The following is a 17,107-nucleotide window of genomic DNA, read 5'->3' as shown; positions in this document are numbered from 1 at the left end:
TCTCTCTGTCTCCCTCTCTCTCTGCCCCTGCCCTGCTCATGCTCTCTCTCTCAAAATAAATTAACTTAAAAAAATCAAAGCAATAACAAAAATCCTTTGATAGAGCTTTAACAAAAATGGTCTGGTCTCAAAATTGGCATAACAAGTGTAAAATGCCACTTGTTTTAAAATAATAAACTCCATTATTAAAATTTAACCTTGTGAGGATTTGCTTTCTAATTCATACAGCATAAGTCCTGAAAGCACAGAGAAATGAATGACTTATTTAAAACAAAAAGACGTTTACCTGGATGTGACTGAAAAATCTATCAAAAAACCATCAGATGGTTCCATATTCGGGTTAATAAAAATGGGTGAATTGTACATTTCAAAGGAGAATCTGGGACACTATTCAAATAACAAATACTTAAAGCAAGCTGGGCTCACTGCCCAGAACAATAGGCACATGAAAAATTCACAGAATGGGGGATTTTGTCCACTGTGTGTGTGCTCAATGCACACTTACATTCGACCATAGAACACTAGCTCAGAGAAAGGGGAACCAATAAAAAATGTTAACATGAACAAGTGACCTTAGTGTACAAAGAGAAACAATACCATATTTTAGCATCCTTCTCATCTCCATAATAATCAAATCTATAACATATTTTTGCCTCATTGCTGTGTAAATCTTGACTTTAGAATCTCCAACGAAATATTGCAACTAAAACGTGCAGCTTTATTATAATCTTAACAAGAAAGATTTTCATGGATTGTGCATACCTTCCAAAAGCAAAGAAGTGTTCTTGGTAGTAATTAAAAGCACATTCTGGAGACAGAATGCTTAGGCAACGTATTTTACAGGATGGTCTTACAAAAGCGCTATTTATTGCCCCCCCCCCCATAATGTTGATCATAAATCCAGGTCCTATTGTGCAGCCTTAAATAAGTGCTCCAAATTCAGTGTCTTTATTTCCTGAAAAGAGAATAATAGCTTCTTTGTGAATGGGAGGCCTGGGTCTCTAACTCTACATCACCTTGGACTGGGGGGAAGTTTAGGAGTCTGTGTATCAGTTGCCTATTGCTGCATAGCCAATTACCCCAAAACTTAGTGGCTGTGATGGTAAGTTGTGTGTGTCAACTTGACTGGATCACAGGATACCCAGATATTTGGCTAAACATTACTTCTGTGTGAGTCTATAAAGATGTTTCCAGATGAGATTAGCAGTTGGAATTGGCAGATGGAGTAAAGCAGATTGCCCTCCCCTGTGTAGTTGGGCGCCATCAAATCCATTGAGCGCCTAAATAGAACACAAAGAGGAAGGGAGAATTTGCTCCCCCTGCCTGAGTGCATGAGCTGGGACATCCATCTTCTAACCTCAGACTGAGATTTATCCCATGGGTCCTCTGGTCCTGAGAACTACAACATCAGCTTTCCTGGGTCTCCACCTCCTATACAGCAGATACTAGGACTTCTCAGCCTCCACAATTGCATGAGCCAATCCCTTTCCAATACCAAGACTTTCCAAGTAAGTCTCTTTCCAATACCAAGAATGTGATTACCAGGGATCACTGAGGGCTATCTTAGACACCGCCTACCACCGTTTGCATCCATTACAGAAACTCCTGGAAATTAGAGGAGCACCAGAATTTATTCCTTTCCTTCCTTTTGGAATGAGGCTAATACACAAACCAAGCACAAAAAGCAAGGAGGAGTGGAACCAGAGCTGAGGCCAAAGACCATGTCAAACTATTTCCATCTGTATCCATAGAATAATATGGACTCTACTTGCTCAGTCAGCAAGCATCCTGGAAGACATTGCTGGCAGTGACTGGCTCTAGCTATCTTCCTGGATGCCTTAAGGGTTGAGGGATCAATTTCTGGACAATGTAGCCTGTTTGCAGCACAAGAGGTACACTGGTTGGAAATCTCTGCCTTCGATAACCTACTGGGAGACCACCTTGTATATAGGGTTTCCAGTGACGGTTCCTAACCACTATTCATTTACTAAAGCTGGCCCGAGAAAAGATCCTAGTTGCTGTATCCATTGTCTTTCTGACATAGTACCGTGTAACAGCACTTGCCACCAAATGAGAGTATGTTTCTAATATAAATTAACAGAGCTGCCCTCATACTGGCCAGAGCTTGGTAGAGCCAGAAACTGGGGGCATATATGCCATTAAAATAACTATTAATAACATTACTTACATTATTAATAAAACTACTTATGTTACTAATAAGAATAACTGTTGATTTTTAAACAAATAGCTTTCATAATTATTTTTCAGTATTGCATCATTTCACTCTTGAAGTAATAATTAAACTTTTATACTCTGAAGGATTAACAGAATTTCAACACGTAAAACATATAAGGAGATTTTCGCTCCAAATTATATCTAGAAAACTTGCCTGTATTTGAGAGTGAATGTTCAGATATTAACAAAAATCTAAGGGGCACACTCTATTTGTATCACTGGCTTGTCATGCTGATTAGATGTGATGGTGCCCACACAAGCACAAGGTGAGAGTTGTAAGAAACAATATGGAGTCAGCATCCAGCTATTGGGTTTTCTAAAGCTGAAGCCAAATGATGTATTTGGCTCAATGGTGATGCTGAACTTTGATTCAAAATTTTATACCCTCTATTTACTCTTCTAGTTTGACACAGGGATGGCTTTTTCTCAGCCTTCAGCTTTAGCTCTTCAATGGCTGCAACTTTTTTCTCTTTTCCTTGTTTCAGTGAAACCATAAGCTTTTTGTGAATTTTAAGGCTTTCATGTATCTTACCTCCCTTCTGTCTCAGCTGGCCCCCAGGACTTCCCTTCCCTTTATCCCATCTCCTCAGGATTTGGTCTGTCCTAGTCTCCCAGGCAGAAATTGGTCAAGGAAGACTGGAAAGAAGGCGCAATTCCTGAAAATAAAGGTGTCAGAAACTGAGCGAGACAACTGGGGCCCTGCTTTCAATCGGACTGGGCCCTGCGTTCTACTTCAATAAAAGGAAACAGGAAGCGGAGTCTGGCCCGAGGTGAAGGGACTGTCAAGAGCCTGGCAAACGGTTCACCTCTTCAGGATGAGGTTTTGAGCTGTGATTCCTATTTCCTGTCCCGAGGGTAGGTTAAAAAAAAGTGGCACAAAGGACCCAAGATTAGAGAGGCAGGCTGTCCCTGTGAGGCAGATATAGGTAGGCCTAGGGTGTCTCTAGGAGCTAGGCAAGTCACCTAAAGGGATATGCAAATGCCTGGTACCTGCAGACAGACTGGTAAGTAGCACACATGAGTGACGCAGGTCAGGTGTAAGACCCTATGGGGTAGTGTCAGTGACTGAGCACCTGGAGCATTGATGATCCATCGAAGGGCCAAGCTACAGTCTGTGAGCCTGGTTCTGTAACATAGGTCCTGCCAGCAGGGGGCACCTCTAGGTGGTTTGTTTGCACTGGCACAAGATCAGGTTAGGGTTCCATCTTGGGGATGGGCATCTCTTGCCAAAGGAGAGGCCCCAGTCTGGTGAAGTTTCCTAAGCAGCTTGAACTCAGTGGAACCTGCGTGGAGGATGTAGCATGGCTACTTTGATTTCCAGAACCATCTGTAGTCCATGTGACGGGAAGACTTCATGTGACGGTGAAGCAGACTTCATTTTTGAGTTGAGTGGGTAGGTGCCTCAAACTGAGAATGGGGCTCAGGGTTTTCTTAAAAGGGCAGATTTTTGACAATTTACATTCTAGTTAAACTGCATTAGCAGCAATTCATAAGATAAATTGTTCTTTGCACCCTCTTTAACTATCTCCCTTTCCTACTCTGTTCCACCATCTCCCTAATGCCTTGTAAATCACAGGAACTTGCCCTTGAGACTTAACTGTTAGGGAAGGAGGCTGGATAGTCACTTTTGCCTTGTGGTGTTGTACTGGAGCTACCTGATGTCTGGCAGTTCATGATGCACAGAGCGCTGCTGCCAACAAGGTCAGCAGAACCTAGCACTTGAGATTACCAGTGAAGAGGCATCGAAAGGTTGGGCTCTTGTCACATCATCTGGGATGAAAAACCAGGGCCCTAACCAGAGGGCAAGTAAGGCATTCACTCTCAAGATCTTGCAAACGCAGGGGCAGATCCTGCCTTTGTTTAAAATTTTGGTATTTTGGGGTGCCTGGGTGGCTCAGTCGGTTAAGCGTCCGACTTTGGCTCAGGTCATGATCTCACAGTTCGTGAGTTCGAGCCCCGCGTTGGACTCTGTGCTGACAGCTCGGAGCCTGGAGCCTGCTTCAGATTGTGTCTCCCTCTCTCTCTGCCCCTCCCCCATTCACACTCTGTCTCTCTCAAAAATAAATAAACTTTAAGAAAATAATAAATAAGGGGCGCCTGGGTGGCGCAGTCAGTTAAGCGTCCGACTTCAGCCAGGTCACGATCTCGCGGTCTGTGAGTTCGAGCCCCGCGTCAGGCTCTGGGCTGATGGCTCAGAGCCTGGAGCTTGTTTCCGATTCTGTGTCTCCCTCTCTCTCTGCCCCTCCCCCGTTCATGCTCTGTCTCTCTCTGTCCCAAAAATAAATAAACGTTGAAAAAAAAATTAAAAAAAAAAGAAAATAATAAATAAAATAAAATTTTGATATTTTGTTCACCATGGATTTTTCTGCACTAATTTTGTTTTTTTGAAATATTGCGCTAAGATATCATTTGATATCTTGATTACTGAATCTTTTAGGTGAAATGAATCATAGTGGTTAATGTTGAGTGTGTTTTTTATTTTCCTGAACTGTTGTGATCTAGAATGGGCTTGTTAACTCTTACAGCATCTATACTCCCTTGAACTTTACAAGGGTGAAAGACTGTTGCAATATGCTAATTTTTTGTCTAGGATTGCCAGATGTTTGATATTGAACTCCACAGCTCAGCATTTTGGCTTCTTCTATGCTAAAATAGAAATTAAGACAAAAGTGAATATATGCATGAGGAATTTTTCTCATTAAAATTTTTTCTTGATTGTGTGAGGCTTTCTGAGGCTCTATGTCAAAATGTATGAATCCTTGCCAGCTGGAAGACAGGACAAAACAGCTGTTCTAAACTGACAAGAAATTGGCTTCCAGTAATTCTAAGTGTAGAAGAGTGAATTTATCTTTGTTGTATATTTACCTTTGTCCTGGGTGATTAATTTGATAAGCCTCATTAGTTGTGCAGATTTGAGCCAAAGATCTACCGCAGATACCTCCTGATATTAGTTGAGTAATTCAATGCAAATACTTCAGATTTTGTTTAATAGTGATAAAAGCAGGCCTGGGAGACATGATATATACTTTCACATAATGACAATAATTTCATAATTTCAATTACTCTTAGGAGATGGGCACTGAAATATAGAAGTGAAGAGTCTGCATCTTACTTTCAAATGGTTCATCAATAATTGTGTGTGGGGTGGGGGAGGGGGTGTAGAGAGAGAGAGAGAGAGACAAAAACAAATGTGACAAAATGTTAACAGGGATTCGTAAATCAACTGAAGGATTTTATAGGACTTCAGTGTACTATTTTGCAGGTTTTTGGTGTGTTTAAAATTTTTACATTTTTTTCAAAATGCAATGTTTTAAAAACAAATTTACATTCTAAATAAATATGTACATCTATGTATATATAAAATATATACATATATCTATGAAGCAGAACACTGGATTTTTAAAACTTTATGTATAATATCTATATATCCTTAGGTCCAATCTATGGGGCAAACAGTACACCAGGGATTGTCAGTATCTGCCAGAATTTTAAATCCAGAGAAATCCATCTTGGTTGGTCTGAGGACAGACTAGTAGGTGGCATGATATAGGAAACAAAGGCAGAGACCATAGCTGCATGTCTGTCTTCTTTTTTCCTCTTAATGTTTATTTATACTTTTGAGAGAAAGAGAGAGAGACTGAGCACACGTGGGGGAGGTGCAGGGAGAGAGGGAGACACAGAATCTGAAGCAGGGTCCAGGTTCTCAGCTGTCAGCATAGAGCCTGACACCGGGCTCAAACTCACAAACTGTGGGATTAAACCAACTGAGCCACCCAGGCGCCCCATGGCTGCCTTCTTCTAAGTAATATGTTTTCTAATTCAGAATGTAACCCAAGCTCCAAACCAGATCAGGTGCTGTGCTTCATTGTTATCTCTAGGGGGCTTGAAAGCGGTCTGGATTGCCTGATACGTGCTCCTTGGCCTTGGACTGGAAGTGCTTGTCCATTTCCTGGAAAATGACTCAAGCTTTAGTAATGGTGCAATTGTCATGAATGCCTTGGAAACTGTTTGTAAATTTATTCTAGTGTTGTTTCTAGTTCCAGAAATTTATTTATTAACACTCACATCAGTCCCTTTAAATTTTAAGACCCAATATCTATGTTCAAAGCAAGGAGAGTTATCCATGTAATTCACACAAGTCTCTCCACACTGTTCCAACCCTCTTCCTAGAAATTTGCATACCACATTTCTTGCATGATTCCCCCTCCCCCAGCATCAGATACACATAAATAGTGGGTGTTGAGAGAATGAGGGGGATTGTATGAGTAAATTACCACCAGCTGTCTGAAGGCTTGGTCATAATTTCTTTCCTTGTGGTTTTTGTTACAGCTGACAGACAGGGCTAGTTAGTGAAGGAGATGGGTCTGAATAAACACACACACACACACACACACACACACACACACACAGTCCTCAAGAAAGGGGGAGGAGGGTGGGAGACAAAAGGAGGAAAACAAGATGGAGGAAATACCCACTTTTCTCCCCCCTTAAACCCCAGCCAGGAAGTGAGGAAAACCAGTTTATTCAGCTTCTTTGCCAGTAATTTGGTCTCATATGATAAATCAGAGAGCTAGGAAATGGAAAATCTGGGTCACTAGCATAGCCCTAGAGTGCAGTTTGGAGCGGTACTGAAATTAAAATTCACAACTTCTATACAGGGTTGGAATCCTGCCTGGTATGCAAACATTAATAAAAAAATAGTTATGATTTATTGAATGCTTAAAATGTGCTGAGCAATGAATTAAACACTTTTCATATATTATCTCCTCTTGGTCTCACAACTACCCTATTAGGTAGTTATTATATTTAACCTTATTTTACGGATGAGGAAGCTAAAGCTTCCTAAAGTTTAACTTGTCAAAATCACAGGGCTGGAAATTGTGGGGGAGGGGAGATTTTTAAATCTCTCTGATTCTAGGGCCAGTAATCAAAACTACTCTGTTGTAATGCCCGTCAGTGACACTGGCAATGCTATGAGGCTCTTCCAGATGAATGGGACTCTAAATAGTCATTCAGAGAAGATTGGGAACATCTTTCCTTCTACCAGGGAAAATTGAAATTTTTAAATAAAAGCACTATATTTTGCAGTCCTAATACGTGACAAAGTTCTGTATGACTATCATCCTTCAGGACTCTACTCAGATGCTACCTTCCTTATGAAACCTCCTCTAGTTGAATTTAATTAATAACCCCTTCCTTTATCTTTTTTTTAAGTTTATTTATTTATTTTTGAGGGGCAGAGAGAGAGGGGGAGAGAGAATCCCAAGCAGGCTCCGTGCTGTCAGCACAGAGCCCAAGGCAGGGCTTGACATAGGGCTTGACAGGGGGCTTGATTCCAGAAATGGTGAGATCGTGACCTGAGCCAAAATCAAGAGGCAGATGCTTAACCAAGCGAGCCACCACATGCCCCATTCACCTCCTCCTTTAAATTCCTCTTCGTACCATTATTGCAGCACTTCACACAATCTGATCTGTATTATTGTTTGATGAATGGCTGACTAATTTCCCTCACTGGATTTTAAAAACATAGCACCATGCCTAGCATATGCTCAGTACATGTTTGTCGAACTAATGTTGAATTGAACAAACTAGAGTAATCAAATTGCCTGAATTTTATCAGCTCGTGGGAATAAATGAAGTCCCATGAACATTAGCTACCTCTGAACTCCCACCTGTTCCTTTAGGAAATGGAGTCTTTCACAAATTCCCCCGGACCCCACACAAGTATTTCTGCTAATCTCAGGGGTTGTTTCCCAGGCTCTCATAAACCGCTCCTAGTACTGATCTCTGTTGCTCTGAGGCACAGCTGCCGCTTTGCCGACCATGTATGGTCCTAGACTCACACATCCCCTGGTCCCTGCCCCACTCCAGAAGGGCAGATCTTGCAATTCATATACATACACCCTCTTCTCTCCAGGTTACTTGCATGGTCTGGGAAACCAGGCACATCCATCCAAGCTTCAGTTCTGCCCACTTAGGTTGCTCTGTTTCACTCCCAATACAGATAACAGATCTGAATTTATGAACTCAGTTGGACAGTTTTTCACCACATGAAAGCTCCAATTTTCTTATACCTGGGAACCTGCTTCTTACCTGCCTGTCAGTATCTCTGAGGCACCATTTCCTCATTTATAAAAGAAGGTTGCCTTGCTGGGATGCTCTCTTAACACAGCTTGGTTTCTCCTCGTCACACCTATCAGCATCTGGCATATTGGAGATACTGCTTTCTTTATTGTCTGTCTATACCAGTAGACTGTAAACTCCATGAAAACAGGGTCTTGTTTGTTTGTTTGTTTTACTGCTATGCCCCTAGTATGCAGAATAGTGCTTGACGCACAGTGGTTCTCAGTGATTTTTGAATGAATGAGTGAATAATGTATCAGGATTATTATGCACATTTTAAGGCATTGTTCCAGTCATCTATTTCTGCATAGCGGTGTATTTCAAAACTTTGTGGCTTGAAACAACAGCCGTTTTATTAGATCTTTTGATTTTGTGGGTCAGGAATTTGAACAAGTCTCAGCTGTACCATGTGGCATTGACCAGGTCTCTCTGAAGGTCCCAGAACAACTTCACTGACGTCAGGTGTGGGATGTGAGTGATGCCTGATGCCTGATGCCCAATGCCTTCTTGGGGGCTGCTGGATGATGTTTCACATGTGGTCTCAGAGCCTCACTACATGGTGGCTCCACCAAGGTAGTCAGACTTGGTTTACGGCAGCTTAGAATAACAAGAGGTTCAGGCAGAGGCTGCAAGACCTCCTATTACCCAACCTCAGCACTTATGACCTAGCACCACATTCTATTGGTCAAACAATTCACTAAAACCATCCCAGATTCAAGGGGAGGAGAATTAGACCCCACCTCTTTTTAAAAAATATTTACTTATTTTTGGGAGAACCCAAGTAGGGGAGGGGCAGAGAGATGGGGGACAGAAGATCCAAAGCAGGCTCTGTACTGACAGGCTGACAGCAGAGAGCCCGATGTGGGGCTCAAACTCATGAACCGTGAGATCATGACCTGAGCCGAAGTCGGTGGCACAACTGACTGAGCCACCCAGGTGCCCCTAGACCCCATTTCTTAACGGGAAAAGTAGCAAAGTATTTTCAGCCATCTTTACTCCACCACATTCCTGCATCCTTTGGCCACAAGTGTTGCCACATGCATAAGTCCCTCCCTTCCAAATTCCCCCAAAATTGCATAACATTTACTGTATCAGCTCGAAAGTCCAAAATTTTACCATACAAATCAAGTTCAGGTGAAGATGAGGTTCCTGGGGTGTATAGCTGCTTGAGTTCCATTCCTGTTGATCTGAAGACCTCTTGGTCTGCCCTCTGGGCTCTTGGTTCCAATTCTTTGAACCATTCTTCTTTTTCTGTAAGAAATGGTCCTTTTTTGCAGTTGGGTAACTTTCTCAGCTTGCTTGCTCTCTTTGACAGCTGGAGGGTCCAAAGGCACCTTTTCATTATGTACTGTCCTAATCCCTTTCAGGCTGTGCTGGTACAATTCACTTAAAAACTTTGAGTGCATCTTTTGTGCTAATTATAAGCAACTCCTCTAGACAAAAGCTATACCCACATTTCATTCCAAAGCAAGCTCTTCTCTTCCTTGGGCTACCTACGAAGCTGCCGTGGGAGAATGGGCCCTTAAAATTCTTACAAGCTTGAGGCACACCCTCAAGATTCTTTTTTTTTTTTTTATGTGTATTCATTTTTGAAAGAGAGCATGAGGACACAGGGACACAGAGCAAGGGGACGGAGGGTCTGAAGCAGGCTCTGTGCTGAGAGCAGCAAGCCTGATACAGGGCTCAAATTCACGAACCCCCAAGAGATCATGACCTGAGCTGAAGTCAGACACTCAGCCGACTGAGCCAGGGTCCCCCACCCTCAAGATTCTTATCGGCCTTTTTGTTAAATTGAAATGGTATATGAGGCACCACCTTAAATCTTTTGAGGTATGAACCACGAGTCTAACAGTCATATCTTGGACTTGATTTTTGCCCTGAAACTACTTTTTAATTTGAAAGCTTTTGCTGTCTAGAGAGATTGAAATGACAGGCAGTTTGACTTTTGAGCCTAGTAAGTCCTGGTTCTTTATATTTCCTCTAAATTCTGCTTACAAAGGGCATGGTTCTTTTTTTTTTTTTTAACCCACCTTTTTCTATCCATACCTTGTCATATGTGGTTAAAAGAAACCAGTTATCACTTGAAATTCTATCTAAAAATTTCCTTTGCCAGACCTACCCATTCATTAGGAATATTGTCTATTTTCCACATTCTCAACTGGTAATGGTTTTACTAAATTTCTGCCATGACAGGGGCACCTGGTTGGCTCGGTCAGTGAACTGTCTGAGTCTTGATTTTGGCTGAGGTCATGATCTCATGGTTCGTGGGTTCGAGTCCCGAGTCGGGCTCAGCACTGACAGTGCGGATCCTGCTTGGGATTTCTCTCTCATCTCTCTCTGCCCCTCCCTCTCTCTCTCTCAAAAATAAATAAATACACCTTAATATATAAATAAACTTATTTATTTATTTATTTCTGTCATGACATAACACAGGGCATTTTTTTTTTTAGCACCTAATAATATTTTCTTCACTGTCCAGTCTCTCCAGCAGTTCCTGTGGTGCCTAAATGAGGTGTCTCCCAATTGGATGGAATCCCCAAATGTAGGGCAATGAAATCAGGTGGAAGCCAGAAGGTGGAAGAGTTCACCTGAGGCAGAACAAAAGAGACAGAAATGTACTGAATGCACCACAAGGGAGTGACTGGCAGGACAGCAGAGGAGAGGCTGCCTGCTGTGAGGCTTTGGGGGCCCATGGGGGGGTGGGGGGAGGGGTTGAGGGATGGGGGGAGGGGTTGGGGGGTGGGGGGAGGGGTTGGGGGGTGGAGGGTGGGGGAAGATAAGGCATTATGGTGATATATAGAATTTTCCCTTTTTTGGTAGCTGTGCCTGGTTGTAAGTAGCCCACTGGTCAGTTAGGGCCTATGGATATTTGGAGGTGGGTCACCTGATGGGCCTGCCTGTATTCAGCTATACTTACACTGCACAGAACCACAACTGGTGCTGCTCAGTTAGGCCCAGTAGATGATGGGACTGACCTCGAGGGTCCGAGACTGCCTCATTCACGTGCCTGGCACTGCCAGATGGTGGGCTCAGCGAGGCACCTCCCTGTCTCTGTGAGGACTCAGGTGAACATAAGATATAAAGTAAAGAAATATAAGGTAAAGTGGGATGACGTTTAATTATTTATATATTATCTAAATAGGTAGGCATAGGAGTGCCTGGGTGGCTCGGTCAGTTAAGCCTCCAACTCTTGGTCTCTGCTCAGGTCATGATCTCACAATTCATGGGTTTGAGCCCCAGATCTGGCTCTGCACTGACAGTGTAGAGCCTGCTTGGAATTCTCTCTCTCTCCCTCTCTCTCTGCCCCTCCCCTGCTCACACACATTCTCTCTAAATCATTAGATAAATATTATAAAAAACATAAAAAAAATAAATAGCCATAGATACATACCTAAAATATAACTGTTAAATAATGTCTTATCTATTTGTTTATTTTAAAAAATATATGATTTTATTTTTAAGAGACAGAGTGAGACAGAGTATGAGCAGGGGAGGGGCAGAGAGAGAGGGAGACACAGACTCTGAAGCAGACTCCAGGCTCTGAGCTGGCAGCACAGATCCCCATGCGGGGCTCAAACTCATGGACTGCGAGATCATGACCTGAGCTGAAGTTGGATGCTTAACCTACTGAGCCACCCAGGTGTCCCAATAATGTCTTATCTATTAAAGAGAACAATTAAAATGATAAATCCTAGTGTTGTTCAGGAACTGTAAGATGATAAAATTAGAAATTCCTTTTTTCTTTTTTAAAGATTTTTTTTTTTAAGTAATCTCTACAACCCAACGTGGGGCACGAACTTACAATTCCAAGATCAAGAGTTAAAAGCTCTTCGGGTGCCTGGGTGGCTCAGTTGGTTAAGCGTCCGACTTCTCCTCAGGTCATGGTTTCGAAGTTCGTGAGTTAGAGCCCTTTGTCAGGCTCTGTGCTGACAGCTCAGAGCCTGGAGCCTGCTTCAGATTCTGTGTCTCCCTCTCTCTCTGCCCCCTCCACCACTCGCATTCTGTCTCTCTCTCTCTCTCAAAAATACATAAACACTGAAAAAAAATTAAAAAAAAAAAAAAGCTCTGCTGACTGAGCCAGCCAGGCAACCCTAGAAAGTGCTTTTATCCTAACATTCTTATGCCTTAAGAAATTATCCTAGGGAGGGGCGCCTGGGTGGCGCAGTTGGTTAAGCGTCCAACTTCACCCAGGTCACGATCTTGCGCTCCGTGAGTTCGAGTCCCGCGTCAGGCTCTGGGCTGATGGCTCGGAGCCTGGAGCCTGTTTCCGATTCTGTGTCTCCCTCTCTCTCTGCCCCTCCCCCGTTCATGCTCTGTCTCTCTCTGTCCCTAAAATAAAAAACATTGAAAAAAAAATTAAAAAAAAAAAAAAGAAGTTATCCTAGGGAAATAATTCAAAAGAATGAAATGATGGAGGCATAAAAATTCCATTCAGGCATTCTTTATAAGAATCTAATATTAGAAACAGCGTAACTATGCTGTAACAGAAAATTATTAAGCAAACTATAGTTCTATTGACATTATATAATCATTAGAATAATAAATATATAAACAGACTCTAGCAACATGGACAATATCTAACAAGTGAGAAAAGTGGGACATAAGTTTACATCTAGGCTGTGATTAAAGCTATAGAAATAGATATGTAATATGTGCAGATAATGACTAGAGGGAATGTAGAGAAATTTAAACAGTTGTGTTGGCAGAGTGGGTATGTGGGTGAATATTTTTTGCTTACAATCTAACACAAAAACTTTGTTCTTCTGGCAATAAATGTAATCCTAAAAAAAACAATGAAACCTCTCTTTTCAAGAATATGCTCCTGGGTATGTAAGAGAGAGTCAGTGATTTGAATTAAAAGATAATTTTAAAAAGCCTGGGGTGGGGGGAAGCCTAGAAAGAAATTCCAACAAATGTTTAACATTGATTATCTCTGGGTATTATGGGTAGTTTACTTTCTACATACTTGTTTTGTATTTTTCAACTGTTTGACCATGCATGCGTTGTGAACTTTGTAAGCCCAGCCTTTAAAAATTAAACTAGCATATTTTCTCGCCTCACTTCTGAGACTCCACCATTCATCTAGTTAATGCTGTCACTTCCTGAATGCAGCATATGTCTTGCTGTAGATACAGTTCCTCTCCAAACTCAGTAGCCCATAATTTGACTTGAGACAAAACTAAATATAGCCCCAACTTTGCTATGGAGGATGGAAATCTGACTCTCCTCATCCTTTTGTGTTTGGTTTGTTTGCAGCAGGAGATTCTTTTCAGGACAGGTGGCCTGTAAGTCTTGTCGCTGGTCAAACTAGGCCTTAAAATGTTTCCTGGAAGCATTCTAAGCTCAGGAGCAGGTGTGGCCTTAGGTCCAAGTTAAGTGTTGGGGTTAGGGGATTCTAGGTCAGGGGCCTTTTTAGATGGTTCCTCTAAACCCTCAGATGTCTTACTGTTATCCTGCCCTTCCAACCCCTATTCTGTGCTGATAATTAAGCGAACTAATCCAAAACATAGGAGGCAGGATGACAGTTTGCCCCAAGAATACAGGCTCTGCACAGTCTCACCAATTCCCAGACATGCTGGGGCCCTTCCTGAGTAAACTCCTAGGATCAATTCATTGTAGACAATCAATTCGTTGTAGAGACCTCTCTTTGGCCATATTACCAAAAATTCAGAGAGTAAGTGTCTCGGGCCACACCATGGAAAAGACCTGCCTTAGCAGAGACTTTGAGCTTTTTTGGGTCTCAACTGTATTATCTGTGAAATAAATGTAACTAAATCAACATTACTACATAAAAGCTTTCTGCAAATAAAAAAAAAAAGGTCATTGGTAGTGCTAAGAATAACGGCGATTATGTCACTTAATAAAAAGGTTTTATTTAGAGCTAAAAAGGAGCTTCGGGGCTGTAAGCCCTTTAATTATAGCATGTCTGACTTGTTTAAACCTCATTACATAAATAGATAGTACAAAGTCTCAGGCAGTGCCATCACCGAAGGGCCCTTTTCCATGATCTTAGAACGGTTAAGGAGGAGAATCAAGGTCCCATCGGCTACTGTCTTGAAGCTTGTCTAGTGTTCTGGGAAGTTCAGAAACCCTCTTCCCCTTTGGAGCTAGTGGTAGAGCCCAGTCGCCTCCGTGCTTGAGAAACTGAAAGCTGAAGAGGTAGAATATTATAAAATCTGGAGATGAATGCGTTGGAGGCAGCAAATAAGGCTGCAAGGTTTCGTCAGGATGGTTCCCTGTCTGAGGAAGTTCCTGTCCGCAGACTGATGGGGAGACTGACATGTCAGATCTCTAGGAAAGTCACATCGCGTCCCCTGAGCGTCTAGTGTGCGCACCTGCGTTCAGCCAGGACGGCACCTCAAACCTTCCCAGACTCCAGCTCTGGCTCGGGACTCACCCCGCGGGTGGGGTGGTGCGCACGTACGCAAGAGGACGTTCTCTCGGAATTCTCCCGAGCGTCGGTCGGTCTTTTTCACAGCGCCCCTCCGTGGGATGGGGGAGGGACAGAGGGGCTTGGTGCTGCGCCCCCTGAGCCCTCCGCCCCTCCGGCGGTCGCAGCGGGGCGGGGCGGCGCACCACCTGGGCCGGCCCCGCCCCCGCACGCCGGCTGCGGGAGCCCCGCCCCCCCCTCGCGGTTGACAGCTCAGCCGGTGCGGAGCCGCTCGTGCCAGCCAGTCGCGTCTCAGCCTGGGAGCGAGCGAGCGAGCGAGCGCGCGCCGCGCCGGGCCGCCGCCGGCCCCAGCTCTGCCGACGGCTCCGGGCGCCGCTCCGCTCCACGTCCCGCTTCCTACCGTAACGGTCCCTCCCCTGTTCCCGACGCACCGTTAGCTGGAGGTGCGGCCGCGGCAGGGGTTTCTGAAGGAGCAGGGAGCGAGCAGCGCCCTCCCTTCGCCGACGCGGAAAGGAGGAGCTGGGGAGGGAAAAGCTGCTGCTCTTTGCACTAGAGATTCGGGGGCTGGGGTTCGCGTTGTCCCAGGCTGCTTCCCCTCCCGGGTGAGGAGCGCCCTGAGAGTGAGGGAAGCGCCTGGAAAATGGAGCAGACGTGGACGAGGTAGGTGAGCCGCTGCTTTCTCCCCGCATTCCGGATATGGTGCCCCCCTCCCCCAACGCCCCGCGCGCCCTTAAGGAGAAGTCCCCCTCCCCTAGGGGCCTTTGACATCTCTCTCTCTTTTTTAAAATGCCTAATTCCCACGTCTCTTGATCCTTCTGCACGTGTTCTCTCTCAGGTGTTTGCGTTGCTTAATGAATCTCCCCCTTCCACCTAGTCTTGACCTGCAAAATACCCAGCGGGGCTACCTGGAAGTTTTTGCAGAAATGGTTCTCTGTCTTTTCCCTGTTCCACAGAGAGGGATTCGCGTTAAGTTTTTCTTTAGAGATAGCTTTGATTTCCGATACCTTGAAAAAGATCAGATTCCTTCTCACCCTGCCACGTTTTCCTTCTCAACCTCATCCTCCACTAGGGACACAAAGGCAAAGCTCTGGGTGAGCAGAGCCCAGCAGTATTCATCTCCAGAGTCTCCAGTTGGTGTGACTTGGGGAGAAGAAAGAAGGAAGAGACCAGGGTGCCTTTCATTGCCCAGGCTTTGTGGAGACGAGGGTGACAGCCTGTCTTTTAGGTCACATTGTGGAGATGCCCAGTACAATTGTGTTTTCCCCATCCCCTAGTCCTTCCCCTAAATGTACTTTCAAACAGAGCTTACTCAAGGATGAAAGATAATGAGTTGGGACAGAGACTTAATTTTTGTTCGTCAGTGAGAGGGTGGATGGGGAGGCTGTATTCCAGAGGTGTTGCCATAACAGACACTGCTCCACCTCCAGGATTTAGCTTTGGAAACTGGAATGAGGCCAAATTAGTGTTCTGACTCCTAGGAGAAAGCAGACTGAACAAACATGGAAGGTAAACTGGGGGCCTTATAGGACTTGGGAGAAAGATCTGGGGGATTTCAGCTGATTCTTCAATAGTTCGACAGTATGAGTTTTAGAGAAATGGAATCTTAGGGCGTGTTGGTGGGCATATGCTATCTAGATGTGCAAGTAGAGATTCCACTTTTTGCTCTTTGATTCTCTTCTTAGGCTTTCCTGCAGGATGGTGCTCTCATGTGGGTATGACTAGATAAAAGCAGTGCAATTAGAAGACACCAGGAGACTGAAAACCATGCCTTGAGGTGGGATGGAAGGACCTGGGGCTCTTTTAGTCGGGGAGGTGAAGACGGTCAGGGAGGATGAAGTGGATATGGTAGCTTTCTTCAAATATTTGAAGAGCATTTGCTGGTAGTGAGTGGGGTTAGATGGATTTGGAATCCCTTAGGAGGAGAGAACATGTTGCGAGGAGGCAAGTTGTGGTTTAGTGTAAGGAAAAAACCTTCTAACAAGTGACCTACCTGGGTCGTAAATAGACTCCCGACCCTGAACTTGTTCAAATAAAGGTTAGATGACCCCTTGATGGTAATGAGAGTGAGCACATCAGGGATTCTTGCTATCAGTGTCATCCACGCTTATAAAAATATATATTTATAATTTTTTCTGAACTTTATATTTAGATGTATATTTAGATTTCAGGTAAATTCAGAAATAATTTTAAAAAGGAGTAAATCATATGTTTATAGTTTGATTAATGTCACAAACTGAGTCTATCCATGTTAACAGGCACTCAGATGGAGAGGGAAGACATAGCCAGCCCCCCTAGAGGCCTCGTGACCCAAGAATAACTGTTACCCTCACTTTTAACACCAGAGACCCGTTCTGCCTG

At 43.8% G+C, this 17,107-nt stretch overlaps 1 protein-coding gene across 7 annotated transcripts in view; it reads left to right on the top strand.

Moving 5' to 3' along the window:
• PDE4DIP (phosphodiesterase 4D interacting protein) overlaps window positions 1–17,107 on the top strand; it is a 220,405-nt gene that overhangs the window by 13,810 nt on the left and 189,488 nt on the right. For 6 of the 7 annotated variants that reach the window (XM_047869427.1, XM_047869419.1, XM_047869420.1 and 3 more), the window contains exon 1: window positions 15,065–15,409. The exons of the other annotated variant lie outside the window; for it this stretch is intronic. In XM_047869427.1, the coding sequence (XP_047725383.1) occupies window positions 15,390–15,409 (20 nt within the window). In that variant the 5' untranslated portion in view covers window positions 15,065–15,389. Of the gene's footprint in view, window positions 1–15,064; window positions 15,410–17,107 lie in introns of those variants that run through there. 7 annotated transcript variants of the gene reach the window in all.

This window comes from Prionailurus viverrinus, chromosome C1 (assembly GCF_022837055.1).
Source record: "Prionailurus viverrinus isolate Anna chromosome C1, UM_Priviv_1.0, whole genome shotgun sequence".
NCBI classification, from domain to species: Eukaryota; Metazoa; Chordata; class Mammalia; order Carnivora; family Felidae; genus Prionailurus; species Prionailurus viverrinus.
This window is presented reverse-complemented; position numbering and strand designations above follow the sequence as displayed.